Source organism: Crinia signifera, chromosome 3 (genome assembly GCF_055691185.1).
Source record: "Crinia signifera chromosome 3, ASM5569118v1, whole genome shotgun sequence".
NCBI lineage: Eukaryota > Metazoa > Chordata > Amphibia > Anura > Myobatrachidae > Crinia > Crinia signifera.
In genome coordinates this window covers 100,706,274-100,730,177 of record NC_139219.1, presented here as the reverse complement: position 1 = coordinate 100,730,177, position 23,904 = coordinate 100,706,274, and the positions used below count along the sequence as shown (strand labels likewise).

The window sequence follows — 23,904 nt, the reverse complement described above, 5'->3', positions numbered from 1 at the left end:
TCATATTGGGAGCCTGATGATGAAAAGTGCTCCTCTCCGATGCCCCAGCAATGACCTCTGGGCTGGTATCCTCTTCCCTTAGGATGGGATACAGAAGTCACTGTGTTTCTGTATATATGTATGCATTCAATGTGTGTGTGTGTGTGTGTGTGTGTGTATATGTGTTTCCATGTATGTGTGTATAGGTATGCATTCAATGTGTATGTATGTGTGTATATGTTATATTTGTGTGCATATGTACTTTCCCCTTATATAGCACCTTCTAGATCATGGATGGGGAACCTTCCTTCCTTCAGCCGTTTTTGAACCACACATCCCAGCATGCCCTGCAACAGTTTTAGTATGGTCAAATAGCAAAACTGTAGCAGGGCATGCTGGGATGTGCAGTTCAACAACAACTGGAGGGCCGAAGGTTTCCCATCCCTGTTCTAGAGGATAATAGCTAGAATCTGATTGGTGGCTATTTGCAACATCTCTGAATTCTAAAAAACTCACACTTTAATAATTTCACCCCTCAGTGTGTATATGTATGTGGGTGTATGTTCTATGTGTATGTGTGAATTATGTGTGTATGTTCTACATATGTATACAGTGTGTATATATATATATATATATATATATATATATATATATTTACAATAGCAGAGAACCCGGCACTCGGACCCCCCAAGGGGTAACTGGCTCAGTTGCCTTCTGCACCAGCTAGAAGCCTGGCATGTTTAATCCTGTGTAACAGCAGCGGCACTCTGAGACTTCTAGTGAACGGTGACAAAAATGTAGTTTATTGTCTACATGTTTTAGGTCCTGAAGAAGAGGTATGTTCCCCGAAACATGTAGACAATAAACTACATTTTTGTCACCGTTCACTACAAGTCTCAGAGTGCTGCTGCTGTTACACAGGAATATATATATATATATATATATATATATATATATACTGTATGTGTATCTACAGTATATACATTCTATGTATTTGTGTGTATATATATATATATATATATATATATATGTGAGTATATGTATCTGTATGTGTTCTATGTAGCTTGCGTGTGTGTGTGTGTATACTGTGTATATATATATATATATATATATATATATATATATATATGTCCCCCCTGTTAGTGGGGGAAGAGAAGGGAAAGATGCACAAGGAGAATAGAGAGCACCTATGAAAGTGCCACCACCAGCCAGAAACACTTATAAGTGACAATATCAAAGCTGGTTACACACATTTATAAGGAAACATTTTCCATTAAAACTTTTCTTTATTAAAAGGATTTATTTTCCAAGATCTCTTTGCAGCCTGATAACATCCATTGATTCAAATGTTCTCAAGTAGCGATCAAAAAAAAATATATATATAAATATATATATATATATCAAATAAAAACAAATAACGGTGCGCAAATAGTCAATAATTAGAAAAGGTCTCTGCCAATAAGAGCTCAGTCATAAAGGTTTCCACTCAGGGACAAATTCCAAATATTAGAGGGAAACAAATATCCAAGAACAATGTTGTCCGTTTCAAATAGATTGCACTCAGTTCTTTATGGAAAACCGGCTGCTCCGTTTAACCCACGAGGGGTGTCCTGTATCCCACAGTCAAACAAATCTACAATAGAAAAAACGGGCGCTTCATAGTGCGATTATCAAATGTATAAAAAGTGTTTATTTTTTAAAACGATGTCCACCACAAAGGTCAGGGTGAACGTACCAAATATGGCGGTATACAATCACCGCAGAAGATAAAGCATAAAATCGGTGCACAGCACCGGGTTACCACTGCTGGAGCGGTCACTCTCGCCTGGGCTCCACAGTCTGAACTTCGCTAGGCCACGCGAAGTTCAGACTGTAAACACTTTTTATACATTTGATAATCGCACTATGAAGCGCCCGTTTTTTCTATTGTATATATATATATATACAGGTTGAACACCGATTATCCGGCATCGTCGGTTCCAGCACTGTGCCGGATAACCTAAATTGCCGGATTATCAGTGATACTATTTTAAAGCACCATAACCCCGCAGCGCGATCCCCGCAGCCCGGCTCTCACCTCCGCCACACCACCCACAGCTTCTCTCCGGCTCCCATGGCATTCCACCTCCCGCAGCAATTATTGGATCCCGCAGCATGACCCCCCCACCCGCAACCTGATCCCCCCCCTGCATCCCAATACCCTCCCACTACTTCTCTAAACCTTCCCACTGCCCTTGCAACTACTTCTAAGCCCTCCCACAGTGCCCACTATGTCTAAAAAGCAAACAAAACTTACTTCCGGCAGGCACCCGATGTGTCCGGATTAGAGAAGTTTCCGGATCAACGGGTGCCGGAAAATCGGGGTTGTACCTGTATATATATATATATATATATATATATATATATATATATATATATATAAATATAACCACAAAAAGGTAGATGGCACTCCCAAGATTTGTATAGTTTCTGCGCGGCGGCAGCAGTGAAGAAATAAATCAATCAACACAAGCTTGTGTGGTTATTTTTTTCCTTGAGAAACGGAAAGGCACCTCAAGTATCTGCATCTTTAGGAAGAGTGCCGGTACACCTTTGTCCTATATATATATATATATATATATATATATATATATATATATATATATATATATATATATATATATATATATATATATATATGACCCCGTCCTACATTTGCATTGCTATGGATCTCGAGTTTATCATATGTGATCCAAATCAGACCCATAATTTGTAACTCTTGTAAATTGTATGTGAACATTGTATTCAGATTAACAAATATGAAATAAGAATTGCTGAAAATTGTCTGAACATCTAAAAGAATACACAATGTATTGATAATGTCACACCTTACTGCTAAAAACAAGGAATGCAATCACTCCAGAGAAGGTACAGTATGTAGGTAATTTTTTGCCCCAAAAATGTGATTTCACCTCCAGTAAGAAATTTTTTAAGCTGATTAAAACATAAATCAGTTCTAAAACATGAGAAAAACTAGCAAGGATTCTCACATATGCACACCTGCTTTGCCTTTTAAAAGGATACTGCTGAAGGGCATTTTCCTGGGAACACATCCTGCATGTCATCAAATATCTGTTGAAAGTGAACTCTAACCTCCAAATCTCTGATGTTCCTGACAACAATGCTCCAATTCTAATTCCATGTACCCAATCTCTTGTTATTTATGCATCAGGTTACACAAGTCACCTCAGAGAATTAACCCTGTTCATTTGACACCAATTTAATAGCTGTCAAATCACAAGGACAAGGTTTTCTTTTTTTTTCCAGACATATGATTGGAGCAATTTGCAACAAATTAAATTCAAAAGAGAATGTAATTGGGCAGGGCTTTGGTTTCAGTGAAAACAACTGTTTCCCAAGTCCAAAATCAAAAGAACTTACCTATGTCCACGTGTAGTGTATAGTAAGTAATGCATGCTCCAAAGTATAATATATACCTGGCATAGGCAACCTCTGGCACTCCAGCTGCTGTGGAACTATACATCTTCGCAAGCCCTACAATAATATTAGTTTGTTCCAACAGCAAAACGGTGGTATGATATTCTGGGATGTGAAGTTCTACAGCAGTAAATATATACCAACGGGTCACACCACGAGCATTCACCTCTATGTTCATGTCCATGCATTGCAAGGGCGCATGGTCTGTGACCAACGAAAATTCTCATCCCAATAAATAATATTTATTTTAATTTCCAAGCACTCCTGCTGTACCTTCGAGTACTTGGGCTCTCTGGGAAGTAATTTACAGCTAAGATAGAGGATGGGCTTCTCCTCTCCATCTACCTCTTGGGAAAGTACTATTCCCAATCCTGTCAAAGAGGCATTCGTCTGCAACACAAATAGTTTATTTAAGTCAGGAGCTTGCAAGACAGACTATGTGCAAAAAGCTCATCTCAAATCTTGCCAAGCAGTTTCCACTGGTCTAGTCCATGTTATCTTGTCTGGGGACTGTTTTTTAAGACATTCAGTTAGTGGAGCCACTGTAGTGGCAAAATCTCATATGAACCTGCGGTAGTAATGGTTAAATCTAAACATTTCTCATCCCAACTCTATGTTTATGTTCACTTCTATCCCTGCTGTGACCCCAGTTTGTCTGCCCCTTACCTTTAGAATGTAAGCTCTAACGAGTAGGGCCCTCTCTCCTCATGTGCTTTTCTTAGAATATATCTCTGCCACTGTTATAATTGCATCAGTGTCCACTGTTGCAACTGTCTTTTTTATTTACCCTTGTGGCGCCATATAAATAAACAATAATAATTATAATTGTAATAGTAACCCACCAGACCATGAAATGTCCTAAGCCTTGACTTACATTTGGGTTTAGACCAAGGGGGTTATTCTAGTCCATTCTTTCTGACAAAATCCTTCTTAGATGGACAAAACCATGTGCACTGCGGGTGGGGCAGATGTAACTTGTGCAGAGAGAATTAGATTTGGGTGGGGTTTTTCTTCAAAGTGAGATCTATATTGAAGTGTAAAATCATGCAGTCAGTATTTTCCCTGCACAGAAACAAAATAACTCACCCAAATCTAATTCTCTCTGTACATGTTACATCTGCCCCCCTGCAGTGCACATGGTTTTGTCCATCTAAGAAGGATTTTGTCAGAAAGAATGAACTAGAATAAACCCCCAAGTGAGGAATGCTTCTACCTTACTTGGCTGAGGTTTCACCTGTCCTCTGCCTACAATGTACTTCGAATATTTTGCTTCCACTATACCAATGGCATATTTTTCAGGGTTTGGCAGTAAATCTGTGTGCCTGAAGAGACTTTAATACGGCCTCCACATTTGGTAGGTGTGACTCCCAGTCAGAGCTAAAGATGATGTCATCTAAATATGCAGCTGCATATTCCCTATGGAATAATAATAATAAGGGTGATTTCAATGGGGTGGTACTTTCCTTCCAAGGTCTTAACAGGTTTATATGGTAGATTTGTACTTCCCTCCTTTTACCCTCCTGTCCATCCTTGTACCTAACTGGTCCCACTGCCTCTGTGATCTCATAAGGGCCCCACCATTGAGCATACATCTTGCTTTCATTATTGGGCATAAGTACTAGCACCTTGTCTCCCGGGTTACAAGACCGATTGACTGCGGTAACATCATAACTATGCTTTTAACATTGCTGAGCCCTTTCCATATGATTGTTCAGGAATCTGCTTTAGTCTGCCACACAATTGAAACACAATCTGAACAATGTTAGAGTCTTAGCATGGTTGTTGATCCCATCCTTCCTTCAACAGATCTGGAATCCCTCTGAGTTCAAAGGGACTAAATCCAGCAGAAGATTGGGGTACCTCTGTAACTGCAACAAATGGAGTACCTTGGTCCGGTAATACCTCCTTTGGTATTCTCAGACCAGGTATACAGAGGTATCAACTCTTTAGCGATAGTGCTAGACCTTATATTATGCAGTGGCACAGGGGAACCCTATACTCTGGCCAGGGTGCCATTGTTTGGACACACTGGCCATTCCTGACAATACCTTTTGACTGTGACCTGAATCCCTGGCCAAAAGAATTTCAATTGTATGCATTGGAGTTTACTCCTCCCCTAAATGGCCACCCCACAGATATGTACAGTATGTGCAGCTCCCAATACCAACTGCTCGAGATTATGGGGAACAGTTTGTCTACCCTTTTCCCCAATAAAGTGGATACCCAATATAGTAAATCTATAAATAGGGTGCACCCTTTGGTGGCAAAGCCTCAACCAGATTACCATTAACCACTTTCACATTATGAAATGCATGCACCAGATTCATATACAGGGGTCGCTCTCGTTGTTAATCGCCATACGCAGCTTTCTGTCAGATTGAGTTGAGGCGCATGAGTGTTTTGATGTTCTGGCAGATGGCGCAGGGTGGCATGCAGCAGTAGTCGCGATGGGAGCCACTCAGATGAGAGAAGCCCTATCTGAACTCCCGCTTGGTCTCACCCAAAGTGCTGTAAGGAGACTTTCTCACCCACAGGGCTCCAGAGAGTGGAAGTCTCTGTTTCCTGGGGTGGGTTAGTGGCTTCAATAGCACTACCAGATATTCTCATGACGCTTTCTTCTGCATCAGCTGCTGAGTGTCTATTTACATCATGCCATTTAATCAGCTCCGGCAAAATGGGAAAGTCACAGCCCATGATCAGCGGTTAAGGTGGTCTGGAAGTGACTGCTTTGATACAGGCACAAACTCTTGTCTAGCCTTTGTCAACTTCCCATGGGTCAGGTGCCAATCAATCACCGGCACATAATAAAGAAAAGAATGTCTCTGTGTGGTGCACCTAGAAAGTTTCTAAAATTTAACTTTTATTCAATAATTATTTTAAAAACTGTGAAATATAAAACACATATACACATGAAACAAAACAACGACATATAAAAAGGATATAGAATCCTCACACCGTGGGGCCCCAGGGTATGTTTCCCTTCAGTATGGTTGTTAGCTGATAAGTGTGTGTTTTTAGAACTGCTATCTTAACCCTATAGGTATATGGCAGTGTTGACACAGTATGTCGGCATCTCTGATCCAGAAATAATTTAATTAGCAGATATGGGTATGGATAACATATATAATTAGCGGCGGGAGTGAGATGAATGCTGTTTTATTTCCTTGTGATGCCGTGAGCCTGTATTGCTCAGTATTCGGCAAGGAAAACAGCAATAAACACAAGCCGCCGCAGCTTATCTGCTATGAGTGACAGCGGTTAAGGTACACTTCTGCACTCTCACTACTCCATCTGCCTGGAGGTGCTGTTAGCTGGATGCCGTGTGCCACGGTGAGACACAGCATCTTCAGGCTGAGACGGGTATGTTACCAGGACCGAGACCGCTCATTAGGTTTAAGCTAAACAGTTTCAAAATTTCAACATTTCTTGAGGGAGGGGGAGGCTGGGAGCACACACACTATGTGTATGGTCTGCGTACGCTTCACAGAGAGAGCTTCAGAGGACCTCTGAAGCTCTCTCTGCGAAGCGTACGCAGACCACACACATCGTGCAAACCTTAAATATGCCTGGTGTGGACCCCACACCGGTATGTGAAGGTAGGCATCCTTCACGTCGATGGACGCCAGGAATTATCCCTGACCCAAGGGTCGAGGGATGACACATCCCACACGTGGCTGAAATATTTCAGCCGAGCCCCCACCGCGAGTGTCTTGAGGTGGGAGGATCCCGTCATGCTGAGAGCTTGGGCGCAGCTGTGTTTGCGCTACGGTCACGGTTGGAAGAGGTTGCTGCTCTCCTGGGTTTACCATGAGCAACTCTGTTGGTGTTTGAGCTGCCCCTGGCCTTAGGCCGAAACTTGGAGGACCGAAAGGACTACTGGGTATACCGATGTGGAAGCAGACGGGAGGAAGATGGACTTGCCGGCCATAGCCTTAGAGATTTAGTCTCCTAATTCACTCCCAAATAATCTTTCCCCCGAGAAGGGAAGATACTCCACAATGCGCTTGGAGTCCACATCTGCGACCCACTGTCATAACCATAAGGCCCTACAGGCCGATACTGCCATGGCTGACATACGTGCATTAACTAATATAACTTTAACTTTATATAGTGTGGCAAATGCAGCGAGCCACCGAGCCCCGCTAGGGGAATCACGCATTACTTCACAGGTATTACGCGGTAATCAACTCCACGCCGGCGTGGATAGTGGGGGTATGAAAAGGTCGGAAGACGCGTACCGCCGCCCCTCGCGGGCTCGCTGCGCTCGCCGCACTTTGGGTTGGTGTTCATCATGGGGTGGAGTTAACAATGGGGGGGCATTTGACATACAAATTACCCATCAGGGTGGGTATACAATCAAAAATTGGGTATGGGGGGCCATTTAACATTGGTTCCTATGTAAAATTGGGTCCATCGCATTGGTCGCATTGTATGCCATTATAATGGCATACAATGGACCCGATTTTACATAGGAATTTAACATTACATACAATGCTTACAATGTAAAATCGGGTCGGTCGCATCACATGCCACATATGTGGAAATATTATCCCTGCTAAATAACCAAATACGCTTGGAGACCGAGAAGTTTATTGGCAACCTGGTGGACAATCTATATTCATATATTCACATATGGAATTTGAATAAATCCCGGGGACATTCATTTTTATCTTATATAATTTTTATGCATATATATTTCGTATTATTTATTTCTATATATATTTTTGATCTTTTTTATTTATTTTCATTAATTATGTTATAACTTGCATATAAACCAACAGAAATAGGTGGCCACCTAAATTATATGAGCATTGTCCATTTATCCATCTAATATTCAATAATATTTTATATTGTGTGAAAATTATTTATTGTATTTTTTGATATGTTTTATAAATGAGATTTTTTTACAAATCATTAAATAATCATTTATTAAAAATTGTTTGGAACGGTGACTCAGCCATATTGCACTCTATACAGACGAAAGCGCAGACACTGGGATTTTTATCTCTCTTTGATGCCATTATAATGGCATGCGATGGACCCGATTTTACATTTGTCGGGAAACCTAAAAAAAAGCCTGAAATCGGGTCGGTCGGGTCCCATCTCATACCTTAAGTTAAGGTATGCGATGGGACCCGATGGGCGCCATGCTAGGAAACAAGTACCGCTTATTTGGATTTATTTTTTAACACAACAGTTATTTCTGTTGTGCCTGTTGTTAACAGGATTCAATTTTGTTGCTGTTTCTTGGTATATATATAAATTATTGAATTGCTATTATAGCAAAGTTTTAGACAGGAATGATCCGGGTAAGTCCAACAAATGAACAAGCGCAGTATGCGCCCCGTCCCCCACCGACCGAAATACACATGAACGTGATGTCATGAATGCCATGAAATGTAAAGCTATACAATGCAATGCAATACTATGAATTTAACGCCACAATGTATTTCAATGCAATCACCTCCCCCATGACCCCCACTTGATGTGTAAGCTGCACTGTTACCAAAAGAAATTCCTAGTACACGTAAGTTTACATGGCCAATAAAGTCGATTCTGATTCTGATAACTCAAGTCGGCACCACATTGGAAATGGTGTCATCTTGATTCTGACCCTAATTGAAACTGTGTTCCAAATCTCGGGTCAGACAAGAGATTTTGATGGAAAAGCTGTATAAACCAGTAAATCGCAACGGGATTTGCTGCGCTATATAAGAAACCGTAAATAAATAGATAAATAAATAAAAAAATCTCTGAAAAGCAAACCTAATCACAAGCTTCATGATTAACTATTATGACGTGTTAAAGCAAAAATTTGCCTTGTATCCGTTCTGGCCTTAAAGCAAACATATATAATTATTTGTTACATAAGACTACTAGGAATGTGAGAACAGGATAAACAAAGAGGAGATTATTTTAGGCAATCTGATAATTAACTACAACAACTGTTGAGGAAATGAGGTGTATCCTTCTCTTAGCTGGAGGTGATTTGCTAATGTAAGACGCTCCACAACATGCTACAAGTGTTCTGTGTCTTATTCTGTTTGCATTGGCAAAATTATCTAAACTAAATTGAGAAATTCCTTGAGCTATTATCAAGTTCCAGCGACTAAAGCACATATAGGCCATGTATTGCATGATAGAGTTCCAAAGCTAAGATCTAACTGAACTATTGATGTAAATAAGACACTCATTTTGCATAAGTCGTGACTGTAAAAAATGTAAAAAAAATAATTATATCAATTTTTAAATACAGTTTCACTTGCCCTTCACATGCAATCTAGTTTTGTGTGCCTTAATCATAAGCAACAAAGTTCTCCGCAGAATAATAATAAGAGTCGATGGTGATATTAAAAGCATAGCCTTTAGCAAGTGTCTCATTATTTGGTTAATTATTGGATTGACAAATGTACAGTATAACTGGTCATTAAAGCAAAAGTAATGACAGTCCTAGATAGTCATTTGGTTAGCTAAATTCATTCATATGATTTCATTAGGTAACTATTTCTAAGAAACAAAACAGTGATACTTCTAGTAAATATTGCAACATTAGCTTTAAAGCACAAGTGCCATTATAAAATAGATCACCTGCTGAAACGGAATGCATACAGATGACCAGCGGATTGGACCCCAGAGGTCAGAAGATTGATAGTGGCATACCGATGGAGAGAATTTTGTCAGGGGTTCGGTAAGTATAGTTACCTTCTCCCTGCACACCCCATAAAACCCCCTTTGCGATCTCAGTAAATACATATCCATAATACTGTAAGGAGAAGAGGGCTTTTGGATATGGTATCATCTTCTGAGCGGAATATAGCTAGGTACACACTTTACGATAGAGTGTGCCGATCTGATAAACACTCCAATCAGATTGTTGCATTACTATACGATAGTGTGTGCAGATCTGATAAATACACCAATCAGATTGTTGCATTACTATACGATAGTGTGTGCCGATCTGATAAACACTCCAATCAGATTGTTGCATTACTATACGACAGTGTGTGCCGATCTGATAAACACTCCAATCAGATTGTTGCATTACTATACGATAGAGTGTGCAGATCTGATAAATACACCAATCAGATTGTTGCATTACTATACGATAGTGTGTGCCGATCTGATAAACACTACAATCAGGCTGTTGCATTACTATACGATAGTGTGTGCCGATCTGATAAACACTACAATCAGGCTGTTGCATTACTATACGATAGTGTGTGCCGATCTGATAAACACTACAATCAGGCTGTTGCATTACTATACGATAGTGTGTGCCGGTCTGATAAACACTCCAATCAGATTGTTGCATTACTATACGATGGTGTGTGCCGGTCTGATAAACACTCCAATCAGATTGTTGCATTACTATACGATGGTGTGTGCCGGTCTGATAAACACTCCAATCAGATTGTTGCAATTCTGTACACAGAGCAACTTCTTGCTATGTGTTTATTTTATTTTATTTTAATCTCTAAAACAGGATCGGGAGGTCTGAAAAGATATACAGTAGTATGTACTGCACATGCTATATCGTTCTACCAATCAGTGTTTTGAGTGTTCATTGACTAAAAATATTGTAATGATCCCTCAAACACACTATTCAATCACTGGCCAATAAGCCAATTATTAACTGATCAGGTTTAAAACTGGATTATGTGTACCTAGCTTAACTGGATAGTGTGATCCAAATAAACTATAATAAACTATAAGGTTGGCCATTTCTGCAAGGTTACCCACATGCATGGCCAGGTTGGAGACTGATCCTGTTGTCAGTACACGTGCCGAGTGTACAAGGATCAGCCCATGTGTGACTGCCTTTCAAATAGAAAAGCATGCTAGAAATAGGTATGTGAAGTTTCCTAAACTTGGTCCTAATGTGGTTTCAAGAATATCCATGTTTGTGCACAGAAGTTATAATCAAACTGTCAAAGGTACTAATTACATCCCCTTAGCATGATTATTCATAAAACCTGGACTGTTAAGGCTCGTACACACCAGGCGACTATGAGCTGAAAGCAGCTCAGTTTACTCGTCTGAGCTATTTTCAGCTTGAAAGCTGCCCAGTGTATGCACCTCCCACATCATCGCTGACCCGGCCGCTCATCTGCTGGTATTACCAGATGAGCAGCAGTGTGGAGGGCTTCCCACAGCATCCTGCTATGGAAAGTTGTCCATCCTGTGGAAAATCACTAAATCGGGCAAAAAACGTTCAGCGTGTAGGCACTGAGCGCTTTCCAGCCCAGCAATTTTCCCCATCATCGTTATCCATACACGCTGGGCAAAAAAGCCCAGTGTGTATGGACCTTTAGGGTGCCTTGAAGACCAAGTTTGGTGACCACTGCAATAGTGCTAGTGAGTACATAACAAACAATTATACAAATATAGGTTAATTCAAGTTTAATTCAATGTGCAGAATAGATTTTCAATTGCTTTTGTTTACTTTATATACTAACATAATAAATATTTGAACAAAAAGGGGGTGCAGTTATCGATCTGGTGCTGCCTCTGCTGTGAGTCACCGTTCTTCTAGAACCAGGACTACAAGCAATGGAATGGTAGAAACAGTTTATAAACTGTTTCTACCACTCCAGTGCTTATAATAAATATTTGCCCTGATTTTCGCAAGACTATTATGTCACTTTAGGTGCAGCAGACAGACACTATCCTGTTTCTATTTATTCATAGCCACATGTATTAGTATTAGAAAAGAGTTGTTTCTAGCATGATTTACTTTTCGTTAAGTTGAGTATTCATTGAGTGTTCAAAAGCCCTGAAGGCTAGAGGGAAAGTGTAATGGGATGAGGACCAGCATTCCAGAAATAGGGTGCATAGCAAGAGAGATCTTGTACAGTATATACAATCACAAAAGCTGATGAGAGTTACCGCAATGTAGTAGAAGAGAAAGAACTGTCAAGTGGGATTTTAATAGATTAGGGTTGATCTGTAACTTGGCAGAGCATGATTTAGGGATTTAAATGTGTGAGTCAGGGTTTTCAGCTAGATTTATTAGTAAATAGGAAACTAACTAAGGGATTTGCATAACAGAGGGATATAGGTGGGGTGTAATTGTGTACATGAATGAAACTTGCAATGGAAATTTCCCTAAAGTCTGATTACTGTAAATTTAGAAGGGGTGTTGCAGTGAAAGGTGATGAGTGAGGGGATTATAAATCTGGTTGACTGCTCAGTGAGAAATAAACATGTGTTCTAAATTTGGCTGCTTATTTATTAAATGTTATTAATTCTTATAAAATACATTTATTTTGAGACAGATAAACAAAAGTTGATAGGTGGGATCAATTTAATTGTTTTAAATCAAATCACCAATTGTCTAAAAAAAAAAAGTGGATTCATCATACTCTAGAACAAATGTTTCTATTAAAATTGTATGCATTACTATGTTACATCTGCCCCACCTGCAGTGCATATGGTTTTGTCCATTAGAGAGTGATTGTGCCTTTCCGAGTGAATTAGAATAACCCCCAGAGTCTTAGGGCCTTTAGAAAATGATACTGGGAAAGCTAAGGTGACCAAGCTGATACCATTAAGGCCCATACACACTAGAAGATTTTCATTTCAAAAGACTTTCCCAAAATCTTTGATAGATATATCTTTCCCCAAAGTAGTGCGTACACACTGAGCTATTTTCCAGAAAGAGCAAGAGATGTTCAGGAAGCGAAAGACTTTGCTGAAAATCTTTCATATAAAGGAATATTTACATAATAGCCGCCTATTATGTAAATATTCCTTTAAATTCTAAGGCTGGGAGCAGCGGTCATTGTATTCAGTGCATTTTCTGTTCTTGGGGCCTGATTCAGAACTGATCGCTGGGCTGCATATATTCGGAGCCCAGCAATCAGGTAAACCCCGCCAGGGCAAAATCCCACCCATGTGTACGACTACAATTTTATTTGCAGCCGTGCATGTAGGAGAAAACTATTCACCTGCGCCAGCCATGTATATGTTACCTCAATAGCAAAATATACATTGGTGGGCAGTGGTGACAGTAACGTATATATGGCTGGCCTGCGCCAGCCATATATACGTTGCCACCATAAAAAATATACATTGGTGGGCAGTGGTGCCAGTAATGTATATATTGCTGGCCTATGCCAGCAATGTATATATTACTGGCTATTAATTATTGGTGGGAAGTGGGTGGTGCCAGTAATGTATACATTGCTGGCCTGTGCCAGCAATGTATATAAATTACTGGCTAATAATCATTGGTGGGCAGTGTAGGAGACCTTGCTGCTGGTCTCCGTGCAGGGGGAGGGAGATGGGCGGGGCGTTCTCAATCAGTGCCGCCCCGCTGACACTGTGAATGATGTGTGGCTGGCCGAGCGGGGGAGCGGAGCGGGCGTTGTGGGAAACGTAGTCCTCTCCTCTCATGTCACTGCTGTGTGACTGTGCGGGGGAGCGGGCGGCAGCCGCGGCACAGCGCGTCAACTTGTGAGTATGTTCCATGTGGAGCAGGCTCTGGGAGCGGGGGGAGGGAGTGGGGTGGTCTGCCGGGCTGAAAGTCTGTCATCTTTCAGCCCGGCGGCCGTACACACTTACCGATGATGGCTGAAAAACCAGCCATCATCGGTAGACGTGCTGGTAAAACCAGCAGACTAGCGAGTTTGCTAGCGATGATGCGGGAGCGCGCATCATCGCTAGCAGTTCATCACTGAGGCATACACACTGGTCGATTTTCAGCGCAAAATCGCTCAAAACTCCCGTTTTGAGCGATTTTGCACTGAAAATCGGCAAGTGTGTATGGGCCTTTACAGTTCTCTGCTGTTGGAACTGATTGAAATGTAAATGTAGGGTGTCCAGTATTCCTACATTTATAAACCCCATTTTAAATGAGTGGATCTCTGCAGCATTGTTTATTTTATTTTTCACTGATATTTAATTTGTATCTATGTATGTGGACCATAAACAGAAAATCCACTAGCCCAGCGGTAGGCAACTGGTGGACCGCGGTCCGACTTCGGACCGCAAAGGACAGGGAACTGGACCGTCTCTACAATATAGATTAGGGGGCATGGTCTAGCGGCGGAGGAGAGAAGACGCACTTTCCCGGGGCTCTTGCTTCTGAGTGCTGGCCACCCAGTTCCCGGCCTTCCCCTACACCCTGCCGGGACCAAGGTGAGGACACACTGTGGGGGGGGGGCCCACAGTGTGTCCTCACCTTGGTCCCGGCACAGCTGCGGAGCCGGGGAGCGCATAGATTGCTCCTGCGGGTTGCGGCCTCCAGTACTCCTGAAGCCGGGGCCTCGATTTCTGCAGCCCCCCAGCCGGACACGCTGGACGCTCCGGTTTGGCCGCCGGGAATCCCCCTCCTCTCTGATGGGACACTGCGACTACGGGGACAAGGTCTGGGTGCCTGCTGTGCATCAAGCACACAACAGGAGGCAGACACTGCTGTGGTCATCTACCTTATGTGGGTTCCTGTTCCTCTCTCTCAATACTAGGTACCCTCCTAGTGCTCCCTCCCTCCATTAATCTCCTACCTATACTATTTCTCTCTGGGAGATTAGAAAATGAATATATAAAAATAGAATATAGATTAGTGCTGCCATATAGTAGCCATAGGCGAATCTAGGCGTTCCCAGTAGTGCACTGCGCGGGTGACATCATCGCGCAGCGGCGCAGTGCAGGACTGAGAAAGCTGAGTCTGACCTTGTGGACCTTGATCAAAATAATTCAAAATATCTGGACTCCATTAAAATTTACTTGCCTACCCCTGCACTAGCCAATCCCAAAGGTGGAAAGGGAAAGTGACTGTGATAGGTCTATGGCAAAGAACATTTTATTCATCCCATTGGACTATGGCAGATCATGAAGAAGATAACAATATTTGCTGCTTAACTAATGGAAAAAAAGTAAGAAGAAATTAACATTTTGTTTTATATTTTCTAAATAAGGGTTATTTAAACAAACTGTAAATGAAAAGGGCATATAGTAGGTGTGCACTGTAATTTCACATTTTCAATTGCGAAAGCAGACTATATACATCTAATAAAAGAGGGGGGTGTTTAGAAGAACTGCAGATGGAACAGCTATGGCGGCGGAATGGAGGCATAATCTGGTTCTGTTGATGGTGCTTCAGAAGATCACAATCCCTATGCATATGTTGGTGCTAGCGCTAATTGAAGTGTTAACTAATGAATTACTCAACGTACAGCTCAGCTGTGTAATGAGTCATTCATTCATTTCACTTTCAGGCCAGTGCTAACAGCTTGCGCTCTGCAGTATTATTAATTTATTAAGTTTCTTATATAGCGCAGCATATTCCGTTGCGCTTTACAAAAGGAGACAGTGATACAACAAACAGGGTATTTACAGTCAAAAGGTAGGAGGGCCCTGCTCGCAAACTTACAATCTATGGTTAGCATTACTGCCTCACAGCACTGAGGACATGGGTTCAATTCCCACCATGGCTCTAACTGTGCGGAGTTTGTATATTCTCCCCGTACTTGCGTGGGTTTACGCCGGGTACTCCGGTTTCCTCCCACAATCCAAAAATATACTGGTAGGCTAATTGGCTCCCAACAAAATAACCCTAGAATGTCTGTGTGTGCGTGTACATGTGGTAGGGAATATAAATTGTAAGCTCCACTGGGACAGGGACTGATGTGAATGTTCAAATATTCTCTGTAAAGTGCTGCGGAATATGTGTGCGCTATATAAAAAAACTGTTAATAAATAAATATATTATTAGTGCAATAATTAACACTGCCGGCGGCTGGGACCCCTCAGCTGTCAGGGCCCAGACTCCAGTCCTGGCATTCACCCCTGATGGCAGCCCTGCTGGAAGTTAAGCTGCTTTTAACTTCAGTGGCCTATTAATTTCAATTCCAGTGTTTACGCTACATGACAAATGCTCATACATGTATAAAAATTTTAGTTTTTCAATACCTCTTTCAGATATACGACCCGGCAGTTACTCGACATTTAGAGTACCGGGTCATTTTGCCAGGTGCAGTCTGACCTCCTTTCACACTGAACAGCAAATTATAGGGTTAAAAATTTCAACCCAGTAATTTGCTGAATAACAAGTATTTCTTCTGTGTGGAAGGGTCAACCTGGGTTGTAAATCCCGGGTCCTCGACCATGGTAAATTCCAGGGTCGGAGACCAAGGATTTATGGCCCTGGTTGACCCTTTCACACTGTTATTCAGCAAATTATCTGGTAGAACTGCTTCACCTGGTAATTTGGTTTTCTCTGTGAAAGGAGTATAACTCATCTCACTGGTGAGCATCTTACTCCAGTTTATCTTTGTCTCCCCAACACCAAAACACATTGTGTGCTAGGTGGGGCATAGAAACATATAGTCCAAAGCTAAGGAGTCTTGCTCTTTGTATTCAGTATTTGTCGTAAACAAGGTCATTAGTCGTTACTGATAAAGTCAATTGTGTATATAAATATAGCAATTATGCTCCAGTTTAGGGTCAGAAAACAAGTTTTTTTTTTAGCATTTCAGACAAACTTGAAATGGTTTCTAAGCATTATAGCACCATCCTTGAGGATGTACATGATATGAAGCCTTATTGAGTTGATATATTTGCACTAGAGAGCAATAATAACATTTATGGGACATGACTATTTCAAAGATCTAAGTGAGGAAGTGTTGCACTATGGGTGATGATCCCTCCCCGGGTAAAAGCTCAGCATTTTTCTCCATCTACAGGGAATTGCATTTATTGGCTGATCAGAGCTATCATATGTATTTTCTAGAGTATTTGCCAAACCCACAAATGTAGATACAGTTTGATTTTATACCAGTGTTGCCAACAGAATGTACAGTAGTAGAGCATTTTGAAATGAGGCTGTGGGACAATAGTTAGACACGCAAAACCAAAGCAGGGAGAGCTCAAATTTCCATTGGTTGAAAATGGCAGGGCAATAGGTTTGTATTGCTCATATTATTCTTTGACCAATTTTAAAAAGCACAGCCAGTTCTATCAAGCCAAGTTTGATGTTGTTTTACTTACTGTAGGCCCCATCTATGACACCAGCTGAGCCATATTAAAAGCCAAAAATAGTATGCTTAGCAACAGGTATTATTAAAGTTGCACACCCTGTGAAGAGACCATGCAGCCTCACACACACTATTATTGGGAGCCCCCCCCCCCCCCACACACACACACACACACAAACACAAACACAAACACACACACACACACACACACACACACACACATGAAACAAGGACTATGTAACTGCATTTGCATTTTGTAATGGGTCAACATCACTGAAGGTTTGGGTCAGCATAAAGCTATTGTGACTGGTCACTACCGGCCAGCTCTACAGATGGGGCTTCAGAGAGGGTATTGGCATTTCCAGGCCACACTAATTCTACCAATGCCCATAGGTCTAACTCAAAATATGAAAATATCACTGCTCTGTGCTGTTGGAGGACATTGCTCCTTTTTATATCTTAAGATATCATGCCCACACACAGAACGATTGTGTAAACAATCAGAGGTGGATAGGTCATTTAACAACTGCAAAACACATTTACACATCATATGCACATCATCGTTACACACAGGGCAATGGGCCACATGTACTAAACCTGACAAGTGCTAAAATGGAGAGTAAGAAACTACCAGCCAATCAGCTCCTAATTGTCATGTTACAGGCTGTGTTTTAAAAAATGACAGGTAGGTGCTGATTGGTTGGTGGTTTCTCACTCTCCATTTTATCACTTTTTTAAGGCTTAGTACATCTCGCCCATTGTGTGCCAAATCGTGCACCATGGGTCCTTATCTTTTATGCCTATTGAAGGCCTATGCTAGCTAGATGAACATTGGGTGCCCACACAAGGAACGTTTTTAAATGATTGGTCGTTCAAAACGGTATAAAACATCCACATCATTTAATTTTTTTTACTGTGTGTGGGCACATTTACTCTCAGTCTGTAGTTTACATTTTACCTACATTCCCCCTTCACATCATCACACTGCCTTCCTCATATTTAAATCATCAATTATATAAATTTGTATAATTCCAGGAGTAGACTGGTGACTATCTCCCTCAGAATTCTTACATTTTGTTGTTGCAAACATTCCGATTATCTGATTGCTACAGAAGGGTCCTATCAACACATGCAGATATGGTTACCAGGGGTCGGTACTGACTCAGATCCTAGTCATGGCACATTGAAAAAAATCTGTTTAGAGTCTAGACTCATTTTAAAACACAGCATATAAAATGCATCCGCAGCATAGAAAGTAAAATCTATGCAGCATTATAACAGTTAAGACAAGCATACTAACTTTTTCTTTGAGGTCAGTGTAATGTGACTGAAAGAAATTGTGAGGTATTTGTGGTAAACTGATAAATGTAGTGGCTTAAATATTTCCACAAGAACAGAGCTTGCAATTAGAACCACACATCCCACACAGAGATAGCTGCCTATGAAACAAAACAGGAACACCACGCCCCTTCAGAAGAATTTCAGGTATGAACAAAGAGATTTCACTACCTTTCCTCACAACTTTAAGATAGAATGTATTGTTTGGGTAAGCTAAATTTTGCCATAAAGATGACAGAATGGTTCAAGGTGTGTGATCTTTCGCTTCAAGATAGGAAATTAAAGGTAATCCTGTAATTTAGTCATAGAAAACGTGTACTCTGCAGCTGATGTTAAACTGCAACACTAATGCTTTATAGGCTGAGAGCTAAAAAAAACCTGAAAGGCCAATATTACCAATTTGGTAGGACAGAGAAAGGGGCACTTGTAACATCATCTGCTCATTGACTTTAGCTTCAATCTGAGTTCCAAATGCATAATAAAATTGTTTATTTTCTGGGTGTGTCACAAGTCTGTATGTTGTTTTTTTTTTTTAAACCAAGGCTTTGAATTTAACAATTTTCAATCTCATAAATAGCCTGCAACACAAGAGAGCTAGACAGCAGTATGCCAACCACTGGTACAGCACACATATACAGTTATATTCCTATAGTGGTCTTTGTACAAACTACATTTCAACGTTTGTATGCATACATATTGTAGCAATTAGGGTTATGCAAATACTGCGATACCAAAACAAAGAAAGGATAAGTTATTAGCTGTAACCTCAGTTGTTGACTGGTGAAATAGATATGACCCACACTGTAATACAAATGCTATGACTAAACCACCACCATATTGTGCTTTGCCATTTTTTTTTAAATAATCACCACTTAGGATGTTCTTTCCACGCATATTAAATCTGTGCTGAGTGTAGCGCTTACAATGGAAAAGACTCACATCCCACATTGCATGCTACACACCAGGACACTTAACGGGACACAGTCTCTGCCGATCACTCCAGTTTCACATTTTGAGATGTTATGCAATAATGTAAAACACAAAAGGCAAGCAATGATGACAGAATTATATTATTGGCAATTAAAAGTGATCTCTCTCTCTCTCTCTCTCTCTCTCTCTCTCTCTCTCTCTCTCTCTCTCTCTCTCTCTCAAACCCCCCCCCCCTCCTTCCCCATGGTTTGATGGTTTTCCCAGTTGTAATTTTTTTATAAGCTTTACCCACAAAAAAAGTAGAACAAAAAGGAAAAAGGAAAACTACAGTGTCATGCTCAAAACAAGCTTTTCCCTCATTGAAATTATAATTTAGTTTGCACAAATGTTTTCTAGCCATAGTAACCAATAACATTGTAGCATAATGTTTGCCGCCGTTATGAAAATGAAAGCAATCTAATTGGTTGCTGTGGGTTACAGCATATTTCTACTCACAACCTGTTATTAAATAAATACTATGCAATTGACCACATTACATTATTCCAGTGTGTAATCTGTACATAAATGCAAAGTTAGTGGCACGCGGATAAGAAAAAAAAACTAAAAAATGTATGACATATCCTGGAAGGAGCTAATTTGTAAATATTGATGACCGTATCCAAAATGATTACCAAAATTTTGTTCCAAAGAGTTGCAACACAGATGTAGCCATGCTTTATTCTCCTCTCTCACAAATACCAAACATAGATTGGAAGATTATTTGGGTAAGGGGAAACAAAATCGGTACTTATATGTTAGTTGGGCGCCCACTAAGCTATTTGCTTAGTTTTACGCATCCCCTCGCGGGGCTCCCTACGCTCGCCACGCTTCATGCACGGTGGCTCACTGCGCTCGCCACACTATATAAAATCAACCCTATGCCGACATGGATAGTGGGGGTATGAGTGTACTTACTATAGTGAGCGCCCAACTAACATATAAGTACCACAAAATCTGTGTAAATCTTACTTTTGCACACAATGCATTCTAGGTTGGACACACATTTCATTGCAGCTGAAATTCAGTATACGGTATGAGTTAAGACAGGCGCTATATATATATACATATATATATATATTTATATGTATTTTTCATCATAAGCATTTCAAATTCTGCCTATTCATTTATCTTATAAACACTTCATCTCTCATAGAAAATGTGAGGTACTTAATATGCTAATCATAACATTAGACTATTTTCCAACATATTGGATGTTACTACTGCTATGTTCTCTATCTCCATTTGAGGTTATTAGCATAGTAATGGCCATTAGTATCGGCTTGTCCACCGCGTCCAGGTTACCTCATCGGGATGCTATATAGCAGAAATGCGGTAAAAACCCAGTTTTCGGGGTTTCTACCGCATTTCTATATGCTATATGGCGCCTCCGCAGTGTCAGCGCTGCGGAGGGAATCGCCAGCTAAAGCTGGCGAATCCCTGCAGAAGCCTATGGGCTTCTTACCGCAGCGCTGTTTGAGGGATCCGTCACGGATCCCTCCCAGCGTGCCCTGCGGCCGGCGCCGGGGTCTGCGCATGCGCAGATGGACTCCCGGGTCACAGACCCGGAAGTCCAGTGCCGGCACCGCATCGCAAGGGACAGCTCTTACCGCAAGAGCTGTCCCTTGCATGAATAACGGCATATGTTATAGCATATGCCGTTACTAATAATGCGATGTCCGGCGAAGGGGGGCCGCGGATGTTATAACATCCCGCCCTCTGGGATGTTACAAGGTATATATATAAATATATACACACATATTTATTTATATATATACCTTGTTGCTGGCGGCATTCACAGGAATAAATAACACACACGGAAGTGTAGTTTTTAACTCAACATTTCAATTGTACTGAGCACAATTTTCGTCAGGAGTTAGATATATAAACACACGTGCACACTGTCCCTAATTAATCAGAAGTATATATTATCTACCTATTTCACTTTTTTCAGTTTATTTGTATAAAAATTAAGATTTTGTTTGTTCTAAGCAGACTATTTCAAAAACATCTGTTGTGGTTGGTATATCTACCTAATTCTACATGTCAAATACAAATAATTCACATCAATACTAAAAAAAAAAAATTTGAAATGACTGACAATGCTATACACATACTGTACATTTTAGTACAGCATCTATCTAATGCATACTGATCAAGTAATCATTAAAGAAGAAAAAAAAGATGAAGAGAAAAAGTCTATTGATGTTAATAGCCATATAAAGTACCACCATAATTCATAATTCTTGGTACACATCATAATTCTGATACTGTACACAATACCGGAAGGCAAAATGTAAAGTAAAATATAAAACCCTTATAATTCAACATTATATGTACTAAATCATACTGGATCCCATTCTACTTTCACTTTCCTCTGCATAGCAAATTGGGATGTGTAACAATCAAATATTGCTCATTATTTTATTGCTTGGTTTTAACACAAAAAAATGGGTTTTAGATATGAAGACCTCAATCATTAGTCTTTTTCATTAAAGTAAAAGTCCCAATTAAAAAGGGACTTGGATCTTGTTATGTTACTTTTAGTGGACTGTGTGGTCCTAGGAGTATATTTATCTAGCATGCAATTATGTCTGACCCCTCAGAAAGAGCCACCAGCCACCACCTCCGAGTGATAGGACGACTCTGATGTACTTTGTAAAATAAGAACCACATTGCCAAGCATCAGACCAATAGGCACAGCATTGTACAACAAAGGTAGCAGTTATGTAATAGGTAATCATAGATGATAGGCGCAATGGTATATGTGACCATATGTAGCACAGCACCTAAGTAGACATGGGTATTATAGCATATGCTGGCTCATCCTCCCACAGGTATCTATCACTGCATAGCTAATATCCATCACACACCGGCACTCGGTAATTGGTGTCATTTGCCCAATATGCTCTTATTTCTCATTAAAATAAACATTTGTGGCCAAAAAACACAGTCAGTTATTGCACGACCCTGGTAGTACAAGTGTCCCCGTAAGTAAGGCAATGGGAATCTATAGTGAAATCTGAGCAGTACAGAATAGATCAGCCTCACAAAAGATGTGGGGGAGGGCAGACCTCAGACACTGCAGAACCCCTCTGCCAGCCATGTGGTATTATTAATGCCACTAAAAACTAAAGTAGGCTTTTAAAAGTAACAGTGCAAAGAGGAATGCGGAGGGATATTACCGTCAGGGCTGAGAACTTCTGTGCACGGGTGACCGGTCCCAGGAAGAGGATCAGCAACAGCAGGAGAAAGTTACCAGGCAGCATCCTGATAGCACATCCACAGCAGCAACGCCAGAGACTTCCTTATGTGTTGCAGATAGGACTTGCTTGTGCTGCTCGGCTGGATCCGTGTGCCCAGTGTGTGCAGCAAGTCCTTCCCTGCTGTCACTTTCAGAGGAGTCTGCTCAGTTCCCTCATATACAGCGCAGTGTCGGCTTACTCTGCTATTACACCCTTATTGCTCTCATTCTTCATCTGACAGATGCGCTATAGCCTGCGACTAACAGATCTCACCCACCCTCTATTCTGGCTGCTCTCTTATCTGATTCTGGTTATCTCTTTTCTTTTTTTAAGGTTGTTGATTTTCCCCCTTCCTTCAGGAGATCTGTCATCTGATGATTGCTTCTTGCCAAGTAGAATGAAGAGAAAAGCTGCCTAACGCCTATATGGCTGCAGGCAACAGGCTAGATGTGTCTTTCCTTCTCAGGGAAGGTGTAGCTGCAAGTCACATAGAAATGACCAGATGATGATGGTAAAACCCCTCTTTTCTCCCTACCCCTGAGTCCTGCCTCCACAGTCTCTGCTCCAAGACCTGCAGCTCTCAGTTGATTGATTAACCCCCTGACACTCCTAATTACAAAGCAATTCTATAGGGCTGCAACAGGCAGGAGAAGTGGGGAACTCTGTTTACTTCATTTCTGATGTGTAAAATGCTGCACTTAGAAACCAATTATTTCCTTGGCTGTACTTTCTTTTTACATGAAGACTTTCTGTAATGTGATATAAAGGATGGGGAACACCATTGTTGTATGTTTATGCTGCAGTAGACGTATCAGCGTACAGAAAATATTTAGGACCCTATTTGGGTCCATTCACACAGCTGCGCGCGTTCACGCAAAGCCGATTGTTTTTGCTATACGCACGTGAATGTCTGCACATGTGCA

General features: G+C 41.0%; 1 protein-coding gene across 1 annotated transcript in view; it reads right to left on the bottom strand.

Annotated features, from left to right (window-relative positions):
- SMOC2 (SPARC related modular calcium binding 2) overlaps positions 1 to 23,507 on the bottom strand; it is a 277,834-nt gene extending 254,327 nt beyond the window's left edge. Inside the window, exon 1 of the mRNA XM_083176295.1 lies at positions 22,922 to 23,507. Coding sequence (XP_083032421.1) covers positions 22,922 to 23,005 — 84 coding nt within the window. The 5' untranslated portion in view covers positions 23,006 to 23,507. The remainder of the gene's footprint in view (positions 1 to 22,921) is intronic.
- Between the last annotated feature and the right edge of the window lie 397 nt (positions 23,508 to 23,904).